The sequence below is a fragment of the Hypanus sabinus genome, chromosome 9 (assembly GCF_030144855.1).
Source record: "Hypanus sabinus isolate sHypSab1 chromosome 9, sHypSab1.hap1, whole genome shotgun sequence".
Classification (NCBI taxonomy): Eukaryota; Metazoa; Chordata; class Chondrichthyes; order Myliobatiformes; family Dasyatidae; genus Hypanus; species Hypanus sabinus.
The window spans coordinates 123,204,169-123,228,501 of record NC_082714.1 but is presented as its reverse complement, the minus strand read 5'-3'; the positions used below and the strand labels follow the sequence as shown (position 1 = coordinate 123,228,501).

At 39.4% G+C, this 24,333-nt stretch overlaps 1 protein-coding gene and 1 long non-coding RNA gene across 2 annotated transcripts in view; one reads left to right on the top strand and one right to left on the bottom strand.

The window, feature by feature from the left end:
• LOC132399769 (uncharacterized) overlaps nucleotides 1-2,196 on the bottom strand; it is a 34,912-nt gene extending 32,716 nt beyond the window's left edge. Inside the window, exon 1 of the long non-coding RNA XR_009514066.1 lies at nucleotides 1,897-2,196. This is a non-coding gene — a long non-coding RNA (uncharacterized LOC132399769). The remainder of the gene's footprint in view (nucleotides 1-1,896) is intronic.
• A 65-nt stretch (nucleotides 2,197-2,261) lies between these two features.
• Nucleotides 2,262-24,333, top strand: part of LOC132399766 (partitioning defective 6 homolog beta-like) — a 51,806-nt gene continuing 29,734 nt past the window's right edge. Inside the window, exons 1-2 of the mRNA XM_059980495.1 lie at nucleotides 2,262-2,561; nucleotides 4,561-4,783. Coding sequence (XP_059836478.1) covers nucleotides 2,499-2,561; nucleotides 4,561-4,783 — 286 coding nt within the window. The 5' untranslated portion in view covers nucleotides 2,262-2,498. The remainder of the gene's footprint in view (nucleotides 2,562-4,560; nucleotides 4,784-24,333) is intronic.

The following is a 24,333-nucleotide window of genomic DNA, read 5'->3' as shown; positions in this document are numbered from 1 at the left end:
AAAATCTGGCTGAATGATGCCACAATAACCTCTCACTCAATGTCAGCCAGACCAAAGAGCTGATTATTGACTGCAGGAGGAGGAAAAGAGAGTTCTATGACCCAGTCCTTATCAGATATGGAGAGGGTCAGCAACTTTAAATTCCTTGACATTATCGTTTCAAATGATCTGTCCTAGGTGCAGCATGTATGTGCCATTACAATGAAGGCATGGCAATGTCTTTACTTTCTTAGAAGTTCAGCATGTCATCTAAAACATCTGTGGAAAGTTTATTGAATGGTTGCATCACCGCCTAGTATGGAAGCACCAATGTCCTTGAATGGGCATTTTTTTGTAGTGAATACAGTCCAGTCCATCACAGGTACAGCTCTTCCCACCACTGAGCATATCTACAAGGAGTATTATTGCAGGAAAGCAGAATCAAGGAGCCCCACCATCCAGGCTATGCTTTCTTCTCATTGCTGTCATCAGGAAGAAGGTATAGGAAGGAGCCTTGGGCCCCACACCACCAGGTTCAGGAACAGTTATTAACCCTCAACCATCAGGCTCTATGGACTCACTTTCAAGGACTCTCTGTCTCATGTTCTCAATATTTATTATTTATTTATTATTATTATTTTGATTGTTTTTTTTTGTTTTTTGTATTTTATTTGCAGTAAGTTGTCTTTTGCACGTTAGTTGATTGGATGTTTGTCCAGCTTGTGTGCAGTTTTTCATTGATTCTATTGTGCTTCGTTGTACTTACTGTGAATGTCCAGAAGAAAGATGACAGGGTAGTATATGGTTACATATATGTACTTTGATAATAAATTTACTTTGATCTTTGAATTCCTTTTCTTGTGATGTTGCAAAAAAAAACAGGAATATGCCTCTTAGTCCCTGGATACATTGTTTTAATAAGCTTATGGAGATAGGACCTTTGCTGTGGAAGACTTTTGGGGATAGACCCAACCACAGTCCTTCTTTCTTTGTTCTTTTGGTAGTTAAATTCTATTTAACAACTGAGGTGAAAAAAATCTGTGCTTGATACCTGCAAATTGTAGTTCTGTGGAGCAAAAATAGCTTCCCTCCTGTTTAGTCCATAAGAACCTCAGGAATCATTTCAGAGTGTTTGTATAAAGAAGAGACCTGATATCATGTATATACCCCACAATTTTGTTCAGTTCTCAAATAGATCCTTACATAACACAGCAGATATTAAACATGTACTGCACAAAGATTGATGTGACTACTTAGTACTATGCACTTTGAGTGAATAAACCATACAATTCAATATTAAAAAATCTTGGTTTCCTCTTGCACATATTAAGTGCTTTCTAATTTGTGGACAATGGAGATGTATCGTATATTTTAAAAAATAGCAAGCAATTTATTTTGTAGTCTTCTGCTGGTCTACTCTAAAATTTGCACATTCAAATCACGATGCTGCTTGACTTGCTGAGTTTCTCCAGCAGATTGTCTTTGTGGCAAACATGTGCCCACTTAACTACATTGCATCACACTTTGTAATCTATTCAGTTCCCTCATCCAAATCACTGATATGTATGCTGTTGTGATTAACCAGATCACATGCACTGATCCCTGTAGTACTTGCCACCTTGAGAATGGGTAATTTACCCCATTCTGTTTCTTGCCTACCAATTTTCAATCCATGCCAGTATATTACTCTCTACTTAATTTATGTATGCCTACTGACCTTCCACTACTTGATAAGGACCTTTTCAAAATCCAAAAATCACCTATCTCTGAAATTCCCTCCTGTTTTTTTACTGGCTTAACAATTTTAAAAGCTAAATACCTTTAAAAATCGAGTAATACAATCGATTTTAATTAAGTTTGTTAACAGCAATTTTGTCGAATGCAGTGATACACTAACTAAAATTATCTCATTCGTACCTGCAAAATGTCATCTTGATATCTTAAAGAAGATTAGTAATAGTTTTTTGTTGATTGATACGTTCATTATAATTTTCAGGTAGGTTTGTCATGCAGTGTTAATGCTGTTAAGTAGCGCACTGGAGCAAAAGTTGTGAAACTATTCGGTCAGATAAGGAGCTTGATAAGGTCTTGTACTGGCCGTGGTTTTCAGGGTGGGCACTGATTTGAGATACCTGCTGCCGGCCAGGGCCAGATCCGACATGGCAACCACCGGACACACCTCGCCAACGCCTCAGCGAGCTCGGCCACGGAAGCGCGGGCACGAGCGGAGTTCGGGGGGCGCGCATGCACAGGTGAAACCGAGGCTGGGTTTCCGGGGAGGCTTACGTCATCTGGTAACAAAGTCCGGAGTTTGGTGCAGGTCGCTGGTGTCCGACGCGCACGTAGTCGCCATTAGTACGGACGGCGGCAGTGAGGGGGAGAGACCCCGGGAATTTGGCGCCCGTCCGGGGTTCATCCTGGGTGTTCCCACGCAGACCCCCCACTCAGCCTGAGTCGCTGTCCTTCGGAAACGAACGAGCACCCGCTGCCGAAACGGCCGGGGAAACGTTGCTGCGAAAATGATCAAGACTCACCATCGTACGTCGTCCAAATGCCTGGAGACGGTAGAGGTGAAGAGCAAGGTGTGTGAGTGACCTGTACAGTGTCTGGCGAAATCAGGGCGGGTAAAAGAGTGGGGAAGGTTAGTGAAGCCGTCGATGCAGGAGGGGCGTTCGATCTAATGCCCTCGTTCGTACCCGTCTTGGCGCAGGATCTGTGACCAATGCAGTCGCGGCCAGGGTTCAATCGTCTGGTCAGACCCAGGCCTGCTTCATTTTCAGAGATTTTGGGCACTATTTCTTTATTCCACTTGTTTCACTATTCAGGTTCTGCAGGAAGTTGAACACGATAATTCAATCCAATGCATATCAAAGTATTTCCTGCAGCGATTTTTTGGTTGTAAATGTAATCTTTTAATTGTGCTAAGCAACTTGTTTAAAAAAAACTGTAAGATAGTGGTGTGGTTTGTAAATGCCAACCCAAAGCAATTAGTAAAGTAATTCAGATACACGAAACTGAGCGTGTTCCCAGAAGGGTGGTGCGGCAAACCCATCTAAAATGGAAAGGTGATTATAATTATCTGGGTGCGCGTTAAAATTGACCCTGAAATTGCATAATATTAACCTGTTGCATAATTTCACTAGTGACTTACTGCAGACTTTTCATTTGAACATCATTTCCAGTTGTAAGCTTTTCCGTATGAAAACAGAACAATTTGAATGTTGTAATTTGGCAGTTAACATGCAACACTGGTTGAACACAAAGTACACGGCAATCCGACCGTTTTCAAATATTTTTTCATGTGAATATGTTGATGATAACAAAATTATATGTATTATATTGTCCCCGCACTGGAATTAGTATCTTGGGGGCTGATGTCCAGAACGAATATAGTTATGGTTTCAATTAATCGTGGTCATACATAACTTGACATGCTGTCCTGATGAAAGGTTTCAGCATGAAACGTCAACAATTCCTTTCCCTGGCAATTGCTGGTTGAACTGCTGAGTTCCTTTAGTATAGAAGGTCGTTAATTCACCGTATCACTTGTCAAGTTGAATATCTAAAACAAAAACTTATGATTTTAAATTATAGAATCATTTAGCAAAAAGAAAATACAAAACCACCTTGATAAATTAGAACCGGAATCAAACCAAGCGATGTTAATCCAACTTCTTTATTGATGCTGCTTTTAGGCTTTCCAAGTTTCTGTTAAGCCAGTAACATATTGAGCTGACTTTTGCTCTGTTAAATCTCATCTTTGAATGAAGTTCTCAATATAAGTTGCAGATAACTTGTACTTGGTTTCATTTGCTACAAAACTGGGTTATTTATTCCTTTAGAATTCAAATAGTTCATTTGAAGAATGCATTAATAAATTTTGTGGTGGAAAATTGAATGCTTTGCATTCTTTATTTCAACTAAATTGGGACACCATGCAGATTTGCAAAAGCTATTATCACTTTGCTTGCATCAGAGCCTGCTCCTCGCTAATGTTAGATCAAGAACCATAACTGGTTCTGATTCATGACAAATACTTTTTATAACTATTAAAGAGGACTTGTGGGTTTTCTGGATTTCTTTCAGTGCCATGTTTTTAGTTAGAATTTCACCTTTTGGGGAAAATCGCAGGAGTATCAAAATATATGGATCCATTCAAACTTGTTGAATTGTGTCTGCTTAAAGGAATATTGATTTGCAGTTGTTCCAAATTTATGAATTTAGATAAAGCATTTACTTGTATTTAAAGAAAACTTTTCTAAACCACTGTCTTGAAAATAAGCAAAAGTTGACTATCCTAAATCTCTCTATCAAACCTTTGTTAAGTACAAAGTAATGATGTACAGGCTGGCCAAACAAGCAAATGTGTATATATTCTCTTTATAACTAAATGTGTGCTACTGAATTCATAGGGATCCCTCTCTTAATAGGAGATTATGAAACCCTTCTTTCAGATGGTATTTGTGATTTGTAACAATATTACTTTTAAATTGATGCAATTGGAATTTGATTGTCTTCTGAAAATGGTCAAATTATATAGCTGAAAATGTTTGCTTTCCCCCCCCCCCCTCACTAATTTAGTTTGGGGCTGAATTTCGACGATTTTCCTTGGATCGATCAAAACCTGGAAAGTTTGAAGAGTTTTATGGATTATTACAGCATGTCCACAGAATTCCAAACGTTGATGTTTTGGTTGGATATGCTGACATTCATGGAGACTTGTTACCAATAAACAATGATGATAACTATCTGAAGGCAATCAAGACAGCAAACCCACTCCTCAGAGTATTCCTGCAAAGAAAGGGTAAGAAAACTTTTTTATAAAATATGCATTATGTTTCTAGAGAGAAATATGATCAAAATACAGAAACTGGAAAACTTTTAAATCATAGACATAAGAAAAAGATACTTTTAAATGTGTTTTGGGTGATGTATATTTCTGGGTGTTAACAAAGATGTATGAAATATTTCTGTTTTAATGTTCCTGCAAGTCTATGTATGCTGTGTTACAAAAATAGAATGTAAAATTTAATATTTTCCTGTTTGGCAGCTTCTGTCATTGAGTGATTTGTGGCTTGACATCTTCTGTTGCCTCATTATTTGTAATCATTTTAAATTGCATTTATGATTTCATTTCTATATTTGAGGATGTAACTAGTTTGAAGGTTCCCATAAGCTGAATTGTTTTGATCTTTGATTAAACAAAAAAGTACTAGAAGTCTTCAAGGTATGATGAAAGTTCAATTTTGTAGTTACTGTGGTATTATTAGCATTAATAGTATTTTAACAACCTGTCACGTCCTGTAGAATCTCATAATACCATTCTTGTCCTAATTTATGGTGAAAATCTGCAGGTATATTGTTTTTGTATTTTAATTGCATTTGATGTCTTGTCCTGCAGAGAAAATCCTAAACTTCAACTGTTCTCAGCATTACTGCTCTCCTTGACATGCATATGTGGGGGTGGGGGAGTACAGGTTTTGGTGTAGTTGTAGTGTTTTGTTGGGACAATGCTTGCAACATGTTCTCTATTTCTAAGGATGGGTATACCTGCCATGGATGTACTGGATTACTTTTTGAGTTGGTGGGAAGATGATGGTCTTCCAATGAAGAAAATGAGTTAATTTTTTGTATGGATGAAAAGTCATGGCTCCACAGAATTGTAACAAGGTGTGTAGGATTTGTGCCAGCTCTGAATAAGTTTAGTATCCTCATGTTGAGTGATTGACCTTGTACCCTTGGAACAGAACTTCACCTTAAGAAATGTAACATCATATGTGTCACAACCATTATGTCCACTTTAATTATATAATCATAGTGTTCAAAATTCAGTAATGTTTGCCTTTAAAAATGCAGAATAAAAAATTGCACTGACTTGAATTGGACTTTTTAGCAATATTAAGTATTTTCAATGTTATATTTTCCAAGACAGAAGTTTGTTTTGATTTGGTTAGTGTAACCAAAGGAAGCTGCTATTTTCATCCCCTACAAAGTTCAGAGTTCCAGTGCGTAGCTTGCCATGACCGGGGGGGGGGGGGGTATAAAAAAACATTTGGATAGTGGTCAGAAGGAGTTAAGTAGTCCCCCCATTTTAGCAGCATATCTATGACAGACAAGTGTACTAAAGTTTTTTTTGCACTAAAATTTTGACATCAGGAGCAGAACTTGAGCGATGTCCTTGTTTATAATGTATTTCAAATTATCATTTTTTATGTATTCTAACTCTTTTATAAATAAACCAGGCATGTTTTAACTAGTCAACCTGCCTTACAAGATTTTAAAGGCTTTCCCTAAAGATACCTTAATGTTTTTGTTTGCATGTTATTAGTTGTATTTTCTTTCCTTATTGATACTTCAATAGAGCAACAGTTTTTTCCCTTTCCTCCTTTAGTTCCACTTATTGTGGCCCTGTCTATCATGTAATATCTTTATTGAATAGTTTCACTTCATCTACAAATTTTATTATACTGTTCATCCAATCTTTATGATAGAAGTTTTATTTCCATAAAAGGACTTTGGTTCATCCTTTCATCTCCATCCCCAGGAACTTCCTGGGTGCGACATTCGACCCTATGCCTCTTGCCTCTTGGTAATCTGCAATCCAACAGCATAAGCAATGACGTAATCAATTTCAAGTATAACCCATGCTTCCTCTGTTCCTTTCTCTCTCCTCTTGATCCATCCAGCTTCCCTTTCCATACACATCCAGTTTCTTTCCCTTGTTCCTTCCCCCGCTATTTACCTTTCCTTATCAGATACCATAATTTGCAGTCCTTGGATTTTGCTATCACTTCTCAACCTCTGTTACTATTTTCACCCCTCCTTTTTATCCCCACCCCCACATGGATACATGTTTTTAAGCCTCTCTGCACATGAACAGACCTATCATTTTCCAGTTTCTTGCTCTCCCCGGACAGATGTCTTTACACGCTTGGTACTAAGGCACAGTCTCAAATCAAACTTGAACTATTGCTTTGCCTCCATAGGTGCTACTTGACCTGCTGAATTCCTCCAGTCTGTTTTTTGCTTCAGAACCCAGAACCTGCAGTCTCTTTTGTTCGGCCTTTTCTCTGTTTGATAGTTTTTCGAGCAATTGCGCATCTGTGGTATTCATGAGGTCAGCAAATACTATTAATCAGGAGTTTAGCTAAGGAAGACCAGTTTGTGGTGATACTAGTTTGTTTTTCCACAAGGCATGGTGTGGCTGGCATTCAGATTTCTAATAGTGGTTTCAACCTTTTAAAACAAAAAGTGACAATTTTGTTGTATAAATGGTGAAATGTACAAAATTCAGCAAGCTGTAAGCTACTTCATATTCTGCTGTTGGCTGAGGGCTATACTGAAGGTTGTCTTACCAGGTCAAGTTGAAAATTAGATTAATGATCCTGAAGTTGCATGCAAAGGGATTCGTGCATTGGAGTTAATAGAATAAACATCTTTTTCCCTAGTTTTAACTTGGCTGTTGTATGTGCTAAGAGATGATGCATCCCAGAGTATACCTATTATTCTGGCAAACCTACCTTTTGAAATAGCTTTCTTTCGACCTGGGAATCCAATTTTCATTGCATCTTAAATGCATTGTTACATTCATCTTTTGCTGTGGTTTATTTCATTGGTTTCTTGTATATGTAGGAATGGTGTATTAAATATGGTTTACTGCCCAATTTCAAAAAGCATTCATGTTAGTTGGGCATCCTTTTTATCATACTCAGATGCATGTTAAGAAATGTTCCTTATGGCATTGGAAATGTACTGTATAAAGGACTGTTTTTGTTTTATTTAAAACAGTGGGTAATCTAGAATGTTAGGATTTGGATTTATGTTTAGCTTCTACTTTGGATCTTAATTACCTTTAATCAATTATTCAAAATGTCCATTGTTTCAGTATGTCATAGATTGTAGATGGCGGATTTGGGACATCGGATAATCGGGGCAACTGATAATTTGGCAGAACTCTTTTTTTAAAAAAAAACAACACCCCCCCCCCCCCCCCCCCACTGGGATGGCATTCCCTTCATTTATTTGGGAGACTAAGCCACTTAATTGGGGAAGGAGAATGTTGTTCTAACTAGCATTAGTCGCGTACACTTGCATGGCCGTTAGATACAACACCATGCGTCAAGGCAAATAGTTTTAAGATAGCGACAACTGTATATGTTTGCGTTCAGAAAGTAGAGATTTTTGTCACTGATAATTGGCAAGAAATAAGCAGTAAGGCAATTCAGAACTGTTTCACTGATTTCAAACATTCAGGCTTGTAGATGCCAGAAATGGCCAGGAGTGAAAATGAAACAATTTCACTACTTCAGCAAGTTAGGAACTATGAAGAATTTGAAGGTATCAACAATCATATTGAATATTACTTTTGGTCCCAACTGGATATTCAGTTCTCACCTGGGGCTCCAAGTAGCTGTTTGCTTGCAACAGCGGCCACTCCCTGGTACACCGCTACAACAGGTGGGCTAAACCAGGTATGGGTCGCCAGTGCATCTCATAGTCTGGTGAGATAGGAACTTGCCTGTCCTAGCATGTGAAGTCAGCTCCAGTGGACTGGACGGATGAGATCTACATTGAGAGCCAACGGCCAGGAAGGTAGTACTGCAATGTTCAGTGGAGAGTGAAGGGTGTGATGAGGCACAGAAGTAGTCATGGTCATCCACTACAACCAAGGAAGACTCCAGTTGTGTTGATTACTCGTACCACTGGGTACGGAATCCAAGGTTGGCTGAGTGTATCTACCCCAGTGCAATGGCTTTTCCACTTTAAAAAGTTTCCTGCACAGGTTTCCTGTAATGGTTAGATACGATGGGCAACCACTAGTAGTATTAATAGTATTCTAATTTGTTTTGTTTAAATATAATTTGTTACTCAGTTAAATGGTAATTTGTCTTATTTATACCTTTTTAACTCCTTCCATGAAACTTCGCTATTTGAGGCAGCCACTTAATTATGCCAAAATGTACTGGTCCCAATTAATCGGAATCCACTGTATTTGCATAGTTTTCATTTATACATTACAATTAATGTTCCTTTCGGTTATTGGTCTATGGTTGCTGTTTGGCATCTTGATTAGTTTGTTATGTACGAATTTAACTATAATTTTAGTAAACCATTTACAATTATGAACATTGTACCTACATTGAATCCTGTGTTTCTAATATTTGTGCTATATATCAAGTTTGTTGACGGAAGTCTACTGTGGAAGCACTGGCTGAGCCTTTACTATTTTTTTTTAAGTTCCGCTAACTTTTTGTAGTCTTGTTGCCAGCTTGACTGAAATTGTGAATAAAAGCGATGATTTGTAAGTTTGGTACCTATGAACTAATAGATAAAGATTATGAAATAGTTATCGCAGCGTTTAGTAGCATAACATTAGAACCTAAGTTGAGGCCTGCTCCAAATAGTGTATTTTAACCAACTGGTTAAAATGTCAACTGTGGATGCTCGCTATTTGAGGATGGATTGGTGCGTAGTATTTTAGTACAAAAATTTGAAATACAAGTGGGAGAACAAGGGGATCAAGCAAATTAGTGTGGATTGTTGTATCTGTGCTGTCCTATGTAGCTCCTGAGATGTGGACTGCCTGCAGCGGATATCTTAAGGCACTGTATAATGTCTCTGCAAAATCCTCCATCTCTACAAATAAGATAAGTGAATCTCTGTCTTTTAGGCCAAAGTCTCCAGCACTGAAGCGTAATGACACTCATTTTCCTCTGACTGGGCAGACCATGTGTCTTGCATGCTGATACCAGTATCTCAAAACAACACCGCTCTGTTTTGAGCTCTGTCACCACAGGAGACCTTCATATGAACAAAATATAAGATTTAAGGTTGTATTCGCCTCCTTGGCAAAAGTGTAACATCCCCAGAGTTGTGGGAATTCCTAATACATGACTGCTCAAAATTTTTGAAGAGAACAGGATGGCATTGAAAATTCTTGTCCATTCATTAGTATAATGTAAGAGGCAGGAGTGCACCAACAGCTCCTCCCTCTGTGGCAGTGTTTGTTAGTCGTACATTGACCTTATCAGCCTCCATAAAACCCACAATTCTGGGGTAGAAGCAAATCCCTTTTCTCTGGAGTTTTCGTGAGAAAGGTGGTTTGGTGCTAAAAATTAACTATTGGTAATGTGACAAGAATTGTGTAGAAAGAATTTTCACTTCAATAGAAGACTAGATCTCAAACTGCAGATGAATCAGTGTGACGTTATCCAAGCTTTGGTTTCGGGGAGGGTGGATTGATTTCTGGCATTAGTTCTATGTAATACTGCCAGCTCTTTAGTGCTCTCTCTCTTGCACTGATTCACTTCAATGCAAGGGAGATGAAAGTTACAATAATTCCTATCTTGTGTACTTAATTGTAGGTTATTGTGTTCATTTTTATTACATTATCATTAAATGGGGTTTGTAAATGTTTGTTCAGGAAGTTTTCAGTCTTCAAAATATTTTGAACTTAATGATTACTGAGGACCTTGTTTTCGCTTTCAAGAAGGAGCAGCTAAGGAGAAATTCCTTATTGTATTTTGCACAAGGTTACAAGCAACTAAGTCAAATTTTTGTGCACTTGAATTTTGGTACCAAAAGAGGGTAATCTTTATCCTTTTTAAATGTTATTCCAGAGTTACATGTTGCATTGCTGATTCCAATGAAAAGGAAGATTACTTGCATTTAAATGGTTATGGAGGCCTTCAGAATACTTAATTAGCTGATATATGGAATATAAGAGGAAAGTGGGTTGTGATAAGTATGTACAAAACTAGCTGGACCACTGTGATAACACAGTGTACAGTTCTGTTCACTTCTGTACTGAAAGGTGTGCTATAACTAGTTCCTGAAGATTGTGGACAGGATGGAGATTTTTTTTGTTAGAAGTGATTAGCTTGGCTGAGGATTTCTTTGGAACAGGGGATAAACGAGCACTATCTGAGAGACTACTAGATCTGACTATTTGTGTCATATTTAATTCAGGCTAATAATTTTAGTGTTTTATTTTCAAATATGTTTGAGATTATGATATTTATGGTGAGTGGTGAAATTATTACCTCATTTGGGGTGGGGAAGAGTAAGAATAAACCTTAAAAATCTTCAAGGCAATCTGTTGAATATTGGCTGTGGGAGGGAAACTGACATGGACTGTTTGAAAGCAAAGTATATTTAACCAATTTGATTTTGTTTTTGGAATAATGCACAGAGTGAGACTAATGCAAGCTTTGTGGTGTTAATGGATTTCCAGGTGGTTTTGATAAGGTGCCATGTAATGTCTTTATCAATGATGTTGAAGCACATTGATAGCATTGTATATTGGTTAATAATTACAATCATGATGAGTTAGTGATTTTTTTCCTTTGGAATGGAGGAAGTTGAATGCTTGTGTTTCTCAGAGATCTGTTTTTGGGCCATTATTTTAATCTTAATAATCCTAGGTTTGGGGTGTTTTAATTTTTTAATTTGTGGTTGTAATAAAACTTGGTAGTAAATTACAGCAGAATATGAATGTACTGCTGGGATGGGTGGATGTAAGGCATTCAGTTTTTAATGCAGAGAAAAATGGTGCTTTTCTCCTTGAGAAGGAGAGGCATACACAGTTTTGGGCTTGATCAAATGAGACTCTGGAAGAAAAAAGGCAGTGAAGTTGTGCAGAATTGTATTTAACTCTGTTCACCTCATTATGAAACATGTATGAAGCATTTAAGATGGTCCAAAACAGATTTACAAGAATATTTCCTGCATTGAATGACCAGAAGTACAAACAGATTAGAAAGGCCAGGGTGTTGTCTTTAGAGGGCTGACTGATTTAATGTAGGGGTTCCCAATGTTTATTATGTCATGTACCGATACCATTAAGCAAGGAGTCCATGATGGGAACCTCCAATAATGAAAGTGTATAAAAAGTTAAGGATCGTGAAGGAAAAGGATGTTGGCAGGCTGTTTCCATTGGTGAGACTACAGGTATATGGGTTTCTTAATGTTTGGGTTTGCAAGGGTCTTTCAGTTTAGAGCAGAAAATGGTGAGTCATATCTTAACATTGGCAGTTTATGGTCCATGCACCACTAAGGGTGCAAAATGTTGTATGTTAGTGTTTCAAAACTTGTGGAAATTTGTACGATGGATGGAGTCTGTGAGAAAGGCCAGCAGTTAGTATTAATTGGCAGAACTGGTGCTAAAGAGTGCAAAGCATAATCTGCGGAGAAATCTAGCCTCTGCATCCAACACATCATTCTCTGCAACATCCATCCTTCAACAGGATCCTACTACCAAACCTTCCCCCACCCACCATTCTCCACCTTCTGCAGGGATCCTGATTCCTTTGACCATTCGTACCTTCTTACTAGTGTCCCTCCTGGCACATAACCCTGTAAGTGACAGAAGTGCTATTCCTACCTGTTCACCTTCTCACTTGCCTCCATTCAGGACTCTGAACAGTCCTTCCAGGTGAAGCAACACTTTGCCTGTGAATCTGTTGGGGTCATCTGTTGTATCTGGTGCTCTCGATACAGCCTCCATCAGTGAGACCTGATGTAAATTGGGGGATTGCTTTGTCGAGCACCTCCACTCCACCTGCCAAAAGCGGAATTTGCCAGTGGCCAATCATTTTAATTCCTATCCCATCCCTATTCTGACATGTTGGCGCAAGACCTCCTCTTTTGCCATGATGAGGCCATTCAGGGTGGAGGAGCAATACCTTGTATTCTGTCTAGGTAGCTTCCAACCTGATGGCATGAACATTAATTTCTCTTTTCAGTAATTTTTTCTCCTCACCATTCCATCTTCAATTCTTCACTGACCTCCTTACCTCTTCCCCTCACCTGCCTATCACCTCCCACTAGTGCCGCTTCTTCTTTCATTTCTCGTATGGGCCACTGTCCTATATGATTCCTTCTCCAGCCCTTTACCTTTCCCACCTACCTGACTTTACCTATCATCTTCCAGTGAGTGCTCCTTCCCCTTCTCCCCCCTCCCCCCACCTTTTTATTCTGGCTTTTTCCCCTTTCAGCCTTCATTCAGTGCAGGTTGGCACCTAGGTTGTATCCTGGTTAATGAATTACCTGACTAGCAAACCACAGTTTGTGCAAATTCATAGCTGTGTGTCAGGCACGGCTGTAAACAGCACTGGGGCTCCATATTGAACTATACTGGCTCATAGTTGGTGTAGAAAGGGAGGACAGGAAGATGAATACAGGGTCGTGGTGGAAAACTTTGTCAAATGGTACAAGCTGAATCATCTGCAGGTCAGCATCAGTAAGACAAACGAGATGTTGCTGGACTTTAGGAAAACCAAGCCTGTTACTACTGATGATGAGGACCTACAAGTACCTGGTGGGGCGTCTGGATGACAGACTTGAGTGGAACACCAATACAGATGCTGTGTCCAAGAAGGGCCAGAGTCGCCTATACTTCTCGGAGAGACTCCGGTCTTTCGGAGTATGCAAGCCTCTCCTTCATGTGTTCTACCAATTTTTTGTTGCTAATACAATCATCTATGATGTGGTGTGCTGGGACATTGGCATCAACAAACTGATTAGAAAGGCTGGCTCTGTTATGGAGCCAAAATGGACAGACTGGAAGCTGTGGTAGAACAAAGAATCTTTCCTAAAATCTTTGCAATTCTTCAGAAACACAATGTTTCTCACCTTATGGATGCCACCTTGGCTGAAAAGAGGAGCAGTTTCAGTGATAGTCTAAGACGACCGCGCTGCTCCAAAGAGTGCTGCATGAGGTTATTCCTGCCTTCGGCCATTAGGCTCTATAATGAGTCGGCCTATGATGGAGAAGTGATAACCTCCTCCTGGTAGACTGTTACTAACCTCTGTTGACCAGAGCTCTGTTCAGCTCTGTTTATCACACCCTGCTATCATGTGCACCATTACTGTATAATACAGTATTTGCACTATCATCTTATCAGTGTGAACTTGGAAATTTTGTAATCTTTGACTTGGAAATCTTGTACATCTTATTTTTAAGGTATCTTGTGTTTTATAACTTCTAATACTTGTATATCTATGCACTTGTAATGCTATTTTGACACTGTAAATTTTTTGGGGGTCCATAAAGCAACTATCTTCCTAGTCCTGAAGAAGGGTCTCGAAGCCAAACACATTTTGATTATTCACTTCTATTGATATTGCCTGACCTGAGTTCAGCCAGCGTTTTATGTGTATTTCTCTAGATTTCAGGCATCTGCAGAATCTCGTATGTTTATGATCTACAGTAGTCAGTAGATTTATTGATAAATCTGGTAGCTTCACTTTACACACTGATTTTAGGCATGAGTGGGCTGTGCAGTGTGATATTTGACTGTATTCCATATGGTTTAAAGAAATGTTAAACTTTTTTAAATTTTGTGAATTTGCTTTGTTTCACATCATAATCCTTTCTACACAATAGTAAAACACTAACAGAACTTGACATAGAGTGGGCATGATGAATTGAGATGGTGTACACTGCTTCAAATGCGAAATGATAGTTTGTTTTCCTTTTCTATAATGGACATGATTGCATGCTTCATGATGATTGAATACCCTAATCTAAAACCGGGTAGTTTTGAATTATGGGATAGGACGGAGAATGTAGAAAATGTCCTCCATAGAATTCAATTATTTTTATCGTTCATTTAGAGATCTGTGAAATACAGTAATGTTCAATAAATGATTTAGAAGGGGACAATATAAGGAGACACTAATGTATAACTTTTAAGTATACAAACTCTTCTGGAATATTATTGCATATTACCCATTCTCATTGTACCAAAGATATTTAAAAATTTTGTTATCTAGATTGTAATGGAGTATGGCCATTGTTCAGATGAATACATCCACATTATAACATATATAGAGTATGTAGCATGCCTGGCAGGGAGCTTGAGCATTTGGTTACTCTGCTAAATGGCTTTGTCAGTTATAGGAAAGTTCTTAAGAAATCAAATGGGGAAATTTTGCAAAACTATTCTGAAAGTAAAGGTGTAATGCATACTACCACAACAGGTGGGGGAAAAGTAATGTGTGATATTGGCTTTGGAGAATGATGTTCAGAAAGGCTGGAAGTTGAAGAGAAATTGCATTGGAAGAGCTCTTAAGGATATTTGACTGAATTGGTATGCTAATAGTTGGTGGGTGATGTTTTGCATGGACCAAATGACCCATAGCTGATTGGAATTTGAAGGTTCAGGAAGTGTCAAGCTATAAATTTTGGCTGTGACTTGGAGCAAAGGCTCTTTATTTTAATACAATCAAATTTGTATTGCAACACACCAAGCTGAGCGAAGCTGCTCAGCAAGGCATAGCACCCTAGATTTAAAAAAACTACCTAATGGTGTGTTTCAGGCAAGATACTAGTTTTACCTTTTTTTGCAAAGTTTCAATAAAATTTGCAGCCTCCTTGAATGTAATATTAATTAGTGTCTTGGGAAAAGTAAAAGGAGAGTAGGTGTTCCTTGGATTTATAATTTAGCGTACTTAAGTGTGAACTGAGAATATTATTTTGCAAAGAAAGGGAAAAGGATGGAGGAAACGGATGACAATGTTGGAGGGTTCAATTATCCTGGGTCACCTCAATGAAAGGTGTGATTGTTGCTTTACTGACAGTGTTATTGTGAAAGTAATCTTGGAACAGCTCAGATGGGAAGGCAAATCCATTGATGTTTCAGATACTCGAGGTGCAACAGCCTCACCCCACCACCACCATCCCAAAGGAAGTTTCTTGGGGTAGTTTCAGAAGGGCTGAGTTCAAGGGTTTGAGTCATTTAGATGTTTCAGTTGATTTTTCTTCCCTTAGTACTCAATGATGGAAGCAGTATCTTGATGTGGTCTTCTGATACAGTATTCTAGATTTGTGTTTTGTGTTCAGAGATGCTATTCTACACATCACCGTTGTAAAGTGAGGTTATTAATTTTTTAATTTAAATTGGATATTAATTTCTGTTCATTACCAATGTAAGATTAATTTTCAGAACTCTGGTGCGCAGGGACCTGTGTATCACTTGGGGAAACTTCCCAGCACCTTGTGGAATTTTCCGTTGTTACATGCCAGCACTTAAAATAAATTCTTGATCTTGGAGGTTTTCAAATTTTGGAATTTCAATAAAGAGTGCTCAGTATGTACTATTCTTGATGGATCTGAGCCTGTAATCACTGGAATTTAGAAGAATTAAGAGGTATTTTGTTGAAACCTATCAAATATTGAAGGATGGAGTGGACATGGAAAGATTGTTTCTTACAGTGGGGGAATACTAGGATCACAAGGCAAAGTCTCAGAATAGGACATCCCTTTAGGTCAGTGATATATAGTAATTCCCTTATCCAGAGGCCATCAGATCTGTGGAATTCATTGTCATAGGCAGCTGTGGAAGCCAGGTCATTGAGTATATTTAAAGCAGAGGTTGAAAGGTTTTTGATTAGAAATGGTGTCAAAGGTTACGAGAAGAATGAGGTTGAGAAGGATAACAAATCAGCCACGATGGAATGGCAGAGCAGACTCAGTGGGCCGAGTGGTTTAATTTTGCGCCTATATCTTTGATAAGGCTGTTCGCCATTTAAATTGCACTTGTGCTAAACCCAATTTCAACTACTTTTATTTGCATTGCTCTCCTGAATGTGGAAGGGGAAAGACAGCCTCATCTACATCTGTTTGGTGGATTAAATGCTACTGACTGCAGGATCCAGGCACCCGTCAACACCTTGTGCAACTAGTTCTCAGCAATGGCTCACATTCACAAGAACAAAGTGCAGATTTCTAGCTAGGCTAGGGCTTGCACCAACACACAGGCAGCTTCTCTATATTGACGTGTAGGTCATTCATAACCAGAAGGGTAGGGGTTACACCAGGCATGGGCAAACTACGGCCCGCGGGCCATATGCTGCCCGTTAAGCTTTTTAATCCGGCCCGCAGAACTTGATGAAATTATATTAATAAACCTTGTTAACCGTTTTCTCCCCGCAATTCTGGCGTTTTCCCAATAGATGACGCACTCTATATACATTGACCTTTGTTGAGGTGCAGCGTATTACTCCACATTTGCACTTTACTTTGTGACCTTGTGGCGACCCATTTCCTGGCACATCCGAACCGGCTCACAATTAGCCAGCGTTCCGACTAAGAGAGATCGCCTGCGGGGATTTGCGAGCAAAGAGCTCCGCATACCGGCGCGCTCTCCCTGCTTTGTCATTGTGCGGGTCGTTGTTGAGTTTTGGGACGGGGACAATTGAATAAGAAGGAGCAGGACAAGTAGACCTGCATCTCCTACAGTTTTTGAAATAAAGACAGTCAGGAGGAGAGTGATAATGATAATATCTTGAAGGATAACAGAATTTTCAGTGCTTTAAAATAATAACTGTTACTATTAAAAAAAGCTGTATTTTATTCATTTAATTTTCAGTGTTTTAAAAGTCATTTCAATAAATAGCTAAATACCATGGGACTTCAAAGACAGATATTTTGTTGTAATGCATTTGTTCATTTTCAATTGAAATTAAAGCACATGTTTTCTACATATCCCATGATATTTTATTTTCTCTTATGAGGTGCATTACCAAAACACTCCGTCCATCTGCTCCTGGTCCGGCCCCCCTGTCAAATTTTAGAACTCTTTGTGGCCCTCAAGTCAAAAAGTAACCCAGGGGTGGGCAAACACCATGTTCCCTGCAGAACTGCACCCAGCCTACAGAAATATAGGTGGGTGCGTGTGATATGGTGAGCTGTGGCTTTTACTTGTGAGCATAATGAATCGGTGCTGCAAAGAAATTGTAGTGTAGCCTGCAAGCTGCTTAGTTCAAGAGCAATTAGAGATGGACAATAAACCTTTGCTAATCAGTAATGCCACATCATGTGAAAGGATTTAAAAACAAGAAAAAATTCAGAATACTTAATTTGATCATCCAGTTGGCAAACTGAAAAATAACACTCTCATCCTTGAAATATTACCCTTTTAAAAACCACAACCAAAATTACCTGACTTCTTAATTATAATCTCACAGACCTATAACTAGTTGCCTGGGTAACAGTGACCATTTTCTAAAACAGTGATCCTAAGGCTACATTTCTACCGGACTTTTACGAATCAGTTAATGGAAAAAAGACATTTTTCAATTTTTCCCTCAATATACTTTAATATCCTTTAATATTCAGCAGAAATTTAGTTGTAAGCAGGGCATTAAATGTTCAAAGATTTGTGGTGATGAGCATCTGATCATGAAGCAGCAGAGAAATTTATTCAGTTTGCCAAGATTTTTGCTGATAAAAATCTAACACTGGGTGCATCAGTATATGTGCATGATGAACAAGTGTAAGACAAAAATACTGCTTACTGATGGCACTTAAATTTAGATTCAGAAATGATGACAATGACAAACACCATGACTCTCCACCTGGGAGGCCAAGGTAGTGATTGCCGTTAAAAATACTAAATAAAACTACATTCAGGGTACATGTAAAAGTTGTATATGTAATATGCAATAAATGGATTTTGAGTTTATACTTGGGGCCCCATCTCCAAGGTATTATATTATATAGTTGCAAATATTCCAATCTGTAACACTTCTGGCTGGCCCAAGCATTTTAGATAAGGGGTGCTCAACTTGCTGTTACAGTCACTTGAAATAACTTGACTGTTAAGGTTCCCCTTTGTTCTAGTACAGTGGATTATGCTTAATTGCGACACGTTCGGATCAGTACATATTGGCCTCGCTAAACGGCTGTCCCAGTTAGCTGAAGTTTCATGGAAACAGTTAAATGACAGTTTTTCTTTTTATCCCTTTTAACTTTCCATGAAAAAGGGATAAAAAGACGAACTGCCATTTAATTGAGTAACAAATTACATATTTAAATAAAATGCAGAATTACTACTACTCCTACATTTTTATAAAACTATATTAGTTCCTAATAGTTATTGACAGAAGAATTCACCCAATGTACGCTGCTGCTTTTTTGACTGTAAATGAGCAAAATCAACACAGACACTGCGTGCAGATAATGGACTGCCTTCATTGCCCTCCTGCATAAAATCAAAATTTTAAAGAAATCGCTGATTTTTGAATCTGTCTGTTAGCCCAAATAGATAACGTAACAAGTGTGGTGAAGTGTCTAATGGTCACTCCCACAAGTGCATGTGACTAATGCTAGTTTAAAAATTGTTTGGTAATGGTCTTCCATCCCAATTCAGTGGCAATGTGTCCGAAATAAATGGAGGGAATCCTGGCTATTTTCTCAATTAGTTTTGTACTTCAAGAGTTATCCCAAATAAGCAACTGTCCCAATTAACCTGAATCCACTGTACTTAAAATCTTTTTGCCAAAAAATGCTGAAGCAGTTGGAGCAAGCATAGAGATGAGAATTTTATCTGCTTGAAATCCTGAACAACACAAAAAATGCTGGAGGAAGTCAGCAGGTCAGGCAGTACCTGTGGAGGAAAATAAACAGGCAATGCGTGCAAAATGCTGGAGGAACTCAACAGGTTAGGCAATATCTATGGAAAAGAGTAAACAGTTAACTTTTCAGTCCAAGACCCTTCTTCAGAACCTGATTAATGGTAGGGGTGTATGGCACATAAAAGGTTGGGAACACTTCCCTACACTATATTCCATTTGCCACTTATTTGCCCATTCTACCAATCTGTCCTGCGGGCTTCCTGCTTCCTCAACACTATCTGCCCCTCCACCTGTCTTTGTATCATCTGGAAACTTGTCCACAATGCCATCAATTTCTATCATCCAAACAACTGTTAAACAAGGTGAAAATAAGCAGTCCCAACACCGATCAATGTGAAACCTCACCAGTCGCTAACACCTAACCTGAAAAGGCCCTCCTTTATTCCCACTCTTTGCCTCCTGCTGGAGAGATTCAACGGATTTGTGAGGGAAGATTTCCCCTTAAAGAAACCATGCTGATTTTGGGCTATTTTATCATGTGCCCTCAAGTATCCTAAAATCTCTTCTTTAATGATGGACTCCAATACCTTAGAATAGAAACATAGAAAACCTACAGCACAATACAGGCCCTTCAGCCCATAATGCTGTGCCAAGCATGTACATACTTTAGAAATTACCTAGGGTTACCCATAGCCTTCTATTTTTCTAAACTCCATGTACCTATCCAGGAGTCTTTTAAAAGGCCCTATCGTATCTGCCTCCACCACCGTTGCCGGAAGCCCATTCTACACACTCACCACTCTCTGCATTTTTTAAAAAAAAACAACTTACCGCTGACTTCTCCTCTGCACTTACTTCCAAGCACCTTAAAACTGTGCCCTCGTGTGTTAGCTATTTCAGCCCTGGGGGGAAAAAGCGTCTGACTATCCACACAATCTTCCCAACCACTGAAGTCAGGCTAACTGGTATATAATTTCCTTTCTTCTGTCTCCCTCACTTCCTAAAGAGTGGAGTGATATTTGTAATCCTCTGAAGCCATTCTAGGATTTGGTGATTCTTGTCTTTCCTCTACTATCCAATGAGATCAGACTCCCATTGCAACAGCCATGGCTCTCTGGGAGAAAAATCTCTCTCCACTGATTTGGGCGGGTGGCCTCTACCTCTGAAAATATCAAGAATCAACTTTATTCAGCATATACTTTTGCTCTGGTGTTTTGGTTAGGGTGTGTCATACAATGAAAAAAATTCAACAGTAACAAAATTATATAAAAGATAAAGTTAGACTAAAGTATTGATATGAAATAAAATGTGCATAAATATATAAATAACAGCATGTATTTATAATGTAATTGTTATAAAAATTGACGTAGTGCACTGTGGGGTAATTGGATAGAAGGGTGTGGGGGTAGTAGCTAGAATGGGCGATCAGATTAATTGCCTCAGGGTGATGGTGTGAAGTTTCTGTTTTAATAGCTTTATAGTGTTTTCCATAAGGAAGAGTATGCTCTTAATATTGGATTCCCTCCAGGTGGAACAACATCTCATGATCAACTATGTAACTCTGTACGACCCCTCCCCACAGAATCTGAAGTGTCTCAGCCTTCTAAACTCCCAATCTTGTACATTGACCCCTCTACATCAGAACTGAGCCCAGCAAACCTTCTCTGCTCTGCATCTGATGAAGGTTAATTCCCCAAGAACAAGGCGCCTTGAGTAAGGAACCCCCTCATCCCTTCCCTCCCCTCCACTTCTCACCCCTTCCTTCTCCCTCTAAGACACATTTTATGATCTTGATGACAGCATCTATAGGATGAGAGATGACTTGATAGAGGTGCATGAGAGACTGACTAATAGGATGGTGCATAATTTTAAGTTGACTGGATGAAGGTATGGGGAGGAGGGATGTCAGTTATCTTTTTTTACATAGAACATGTTGGGTACAGGGAACACCCTGCCAGGGGTGCAGGTAGAGGCAAATAGGGGCATTTAAGACACTTTGATAGGCGTGTGGTTGATAGAAGAATGGCCATGGAGGAAGAAAGGATTAGATTTATCTTAGAGTAGGTTAAAAGGTCAGCACAACATCATGGGCTGTACTATGTTGTAATGTTCTATGATCGAAACCACGCTTTATACTTTGGTCCATTGTTCTGTCCTATTAGATTACTTCAGCCCTTTACCTCTTCCACCTATCACTTCTCAGCTTCTTACATCATCCCCCACCTCATCCACACACTTTCTCCCCACTACTGGTCTCACTTATCACCTGCCAGCTTGTGTTCCTCCACTCCTGCTTCCACCCACTCACCTTATTCTGGCTACTGCTTCTTTCCTCTCCCGTACTAATGAAGGAACTTGGTCCAGAACATTGTTTATTTCCCTCCTTAGATGTGCTACAAGTTTCTCTAAATATTTATTGTACCTACATGTTAACTTTGGGATCCACACTAAGGACTCTGCATTGCAAAATTTATTAATCTATCTTAAAGCAATTCTGTATATAAGTAGGTATTCTATACATCCACATTAAGTGTGCACCTAGCCAGTTCTACAGTAGGTTATCTGTCTGCAAAATTAACTTCCCAATATTTGTTTTCTGATTTTCATATTCTGTCTGCAGCCACTTTCTAACTTTTGGGGACTTCTGATCCAACAAAGATGACTGTCACGAACACCAGAGGTTTCAATCTTGGAAGGGACCTCTTTTACAATATCTTGCCAAAAGCTTTTGATCTTGGTAACTTTGGAACCTATGTTAATTGGTGATACATTCTTTATACTCTTCATTCAGTTTGAAAGTAGAAACCTGCAGTTTGCTCTTTATCAAATCTACAAAGTGCACTTTTGTCTGCATCGCATTATTAGAATGGTAAACAGAAAGCTGACTTGCTCGATTTACAAGTGAATTTGTTTGAGATGCTAACCTTGATATTCATTTTCTTGAGATGTATTCACTTTACCATTTCAACAGATATGTTTGCTATTTTGGTAAATTTATCATATATGGAAATATCAGAATTTGAGGTATGCTATCCTAATTTCCATAAGTACTAAAGGAGTGTATTGATTTTGAACATGGTGTTTTTTGTTTTGCACTTTTTTGCTATAGAGCATAATTTTGATAATAAATTTCAGTTTCAGTTTATAATTGACTTAATTTCATAATTTTATTTTTGTTACCATAAGTAAAAATGAACCTTGTAGATCTCAAAGACTAGAATTTTTCTTGCTAATGTACACTAACATTTTCTGAAACCCTAAACTGAGGTTTGCTGAATCTAAATAAAATGGATATGTAGTGGTCACTGAAGTCAGCTACCTGTAGTGTTAGCTTGTCAGCATCTGGTGATAGCATAGTAGCCAGCCAGAGTTGAGATGCCAAGATTTCTTGCACATGAGCATATTGGCAATATTGTTTTATGTGATCAATTGAGTTTTGGTGAATGTAATTTGTGTAACACTCTCTACAAAAACGAGGGCAGCAGGAGCGACTGTAACAGCTATCGTGGCATCTCTTTTAGCATTGTGGGGAAGCTTTTTGCTCGAGTCGTCCTGAAGAGGCTCCAGCTGCTCACAGAAAAGGTCTATCCCGAGCCTCGGTGTGGGTTCAAGGCTGAGCGGTCCACCATTGACATGATCTTCTCCCTTGGGCAACTACAAGAACAGTGCAGAGAACAGCAGAAACCACTCTACATTGGCTTCGTCGATCTTACTAAGGCATTTGACCATGTGAGCAGAAAGGGGCTCTTGGAGATCCTTGCCAAGATTGGTTGTCTCCCAGTCCTACTCCTTATCATCAGGTCATTTCAGGAGGCCATAGTGTTCAACGGCTCTAGATCAGAGTCCTTTAACAATCCCATTGGGGTAAAACGGGGGGGGGGGGGGGGGGTCCTCGTTACAACACTGTTAAGCATCTTCTTTGCAGTCCTGCTCAAGTCTGCCTTTGAGGAGACCATTGAGGGCATTTTTCTCCATTCAAGATCAGACGGAAACCTGTTCAGACTGTCAAGACTCCGAGTGAGGACCAAGGTGCAGATAAGGCTCTTCAGAGACTTCCTGTTTGCAGATGACACAGCAGTCGCAACTCACTCACAGCAGGAGCTACATATCTCATGACCAGCTTTGCGGAAGCCTGCAGAGAGTTCTGTGTGACTATCGGCCTGAAGAAGACACGGGTAATGGGGCAAGACATTGATGACAAGCCATCCATTAATGTTATCAACTAGGACGGGGGTCGGCAACCCGCGGCTCCGGAGCCACATGTGACTCTTTTACGTCTGTGCTGCGGCTCCCTGTTGATTTGGGAAATAATTGGTTGTGGCGACCCTTTTCCTGGCACATCCGAACCGACTCACAATTAGATAGCCTACGGGGGTTTGCGAGCACAGAGCTTTGGAGCCTCTGCGCCACGGGGGGGGGGGGGGGGCAGGTTGAGGGAGGCTTAAAAGTGAGGCTGAAGATTTCGAATAAAGTTTTTTCCTTCGACTGCAGTTACCGACTCCGTGCCGTAATTTTAGCGCTGCGTGTAGCACACCGCTACATGGTCAGTATTTAATTAAAATGTATTTTATGTTAGTTTGTTAGTTTTTGAAATGTAAATCTAAATTTGAAGATTATGGTGATCTTGTACAATCTAAATAAGACGTTGTGGCGACCCATTTCCTGACACATCCGAACCGGCTCACAATTAGCCAGCGTTCAGGCTAAGGGAGATAGCCTACGGGGGTTTGTGAGTACGTGTCTTTTGCAGCATCCGCGCCCATGGGGGGGGCGGGTTGAGGGAGGCTTAAAAGCAAGGCTGTTTAGTTCGAATAAAGCTATCTTTGACTGCAGTTTACTGACTGCGTGTAGCACACCGCTACAACGTGTTTTTATCGCTGGCTGTCCAGAGGGGAGGTGCTGAAACGCTTTGTCGCGTGTCTGGAAGAAGTGAAAACTTTCCTGGGCAGCAAAGGGCTCAACTTTCCTGAGCTGGAACAGCCAGAGTGGCTGGAA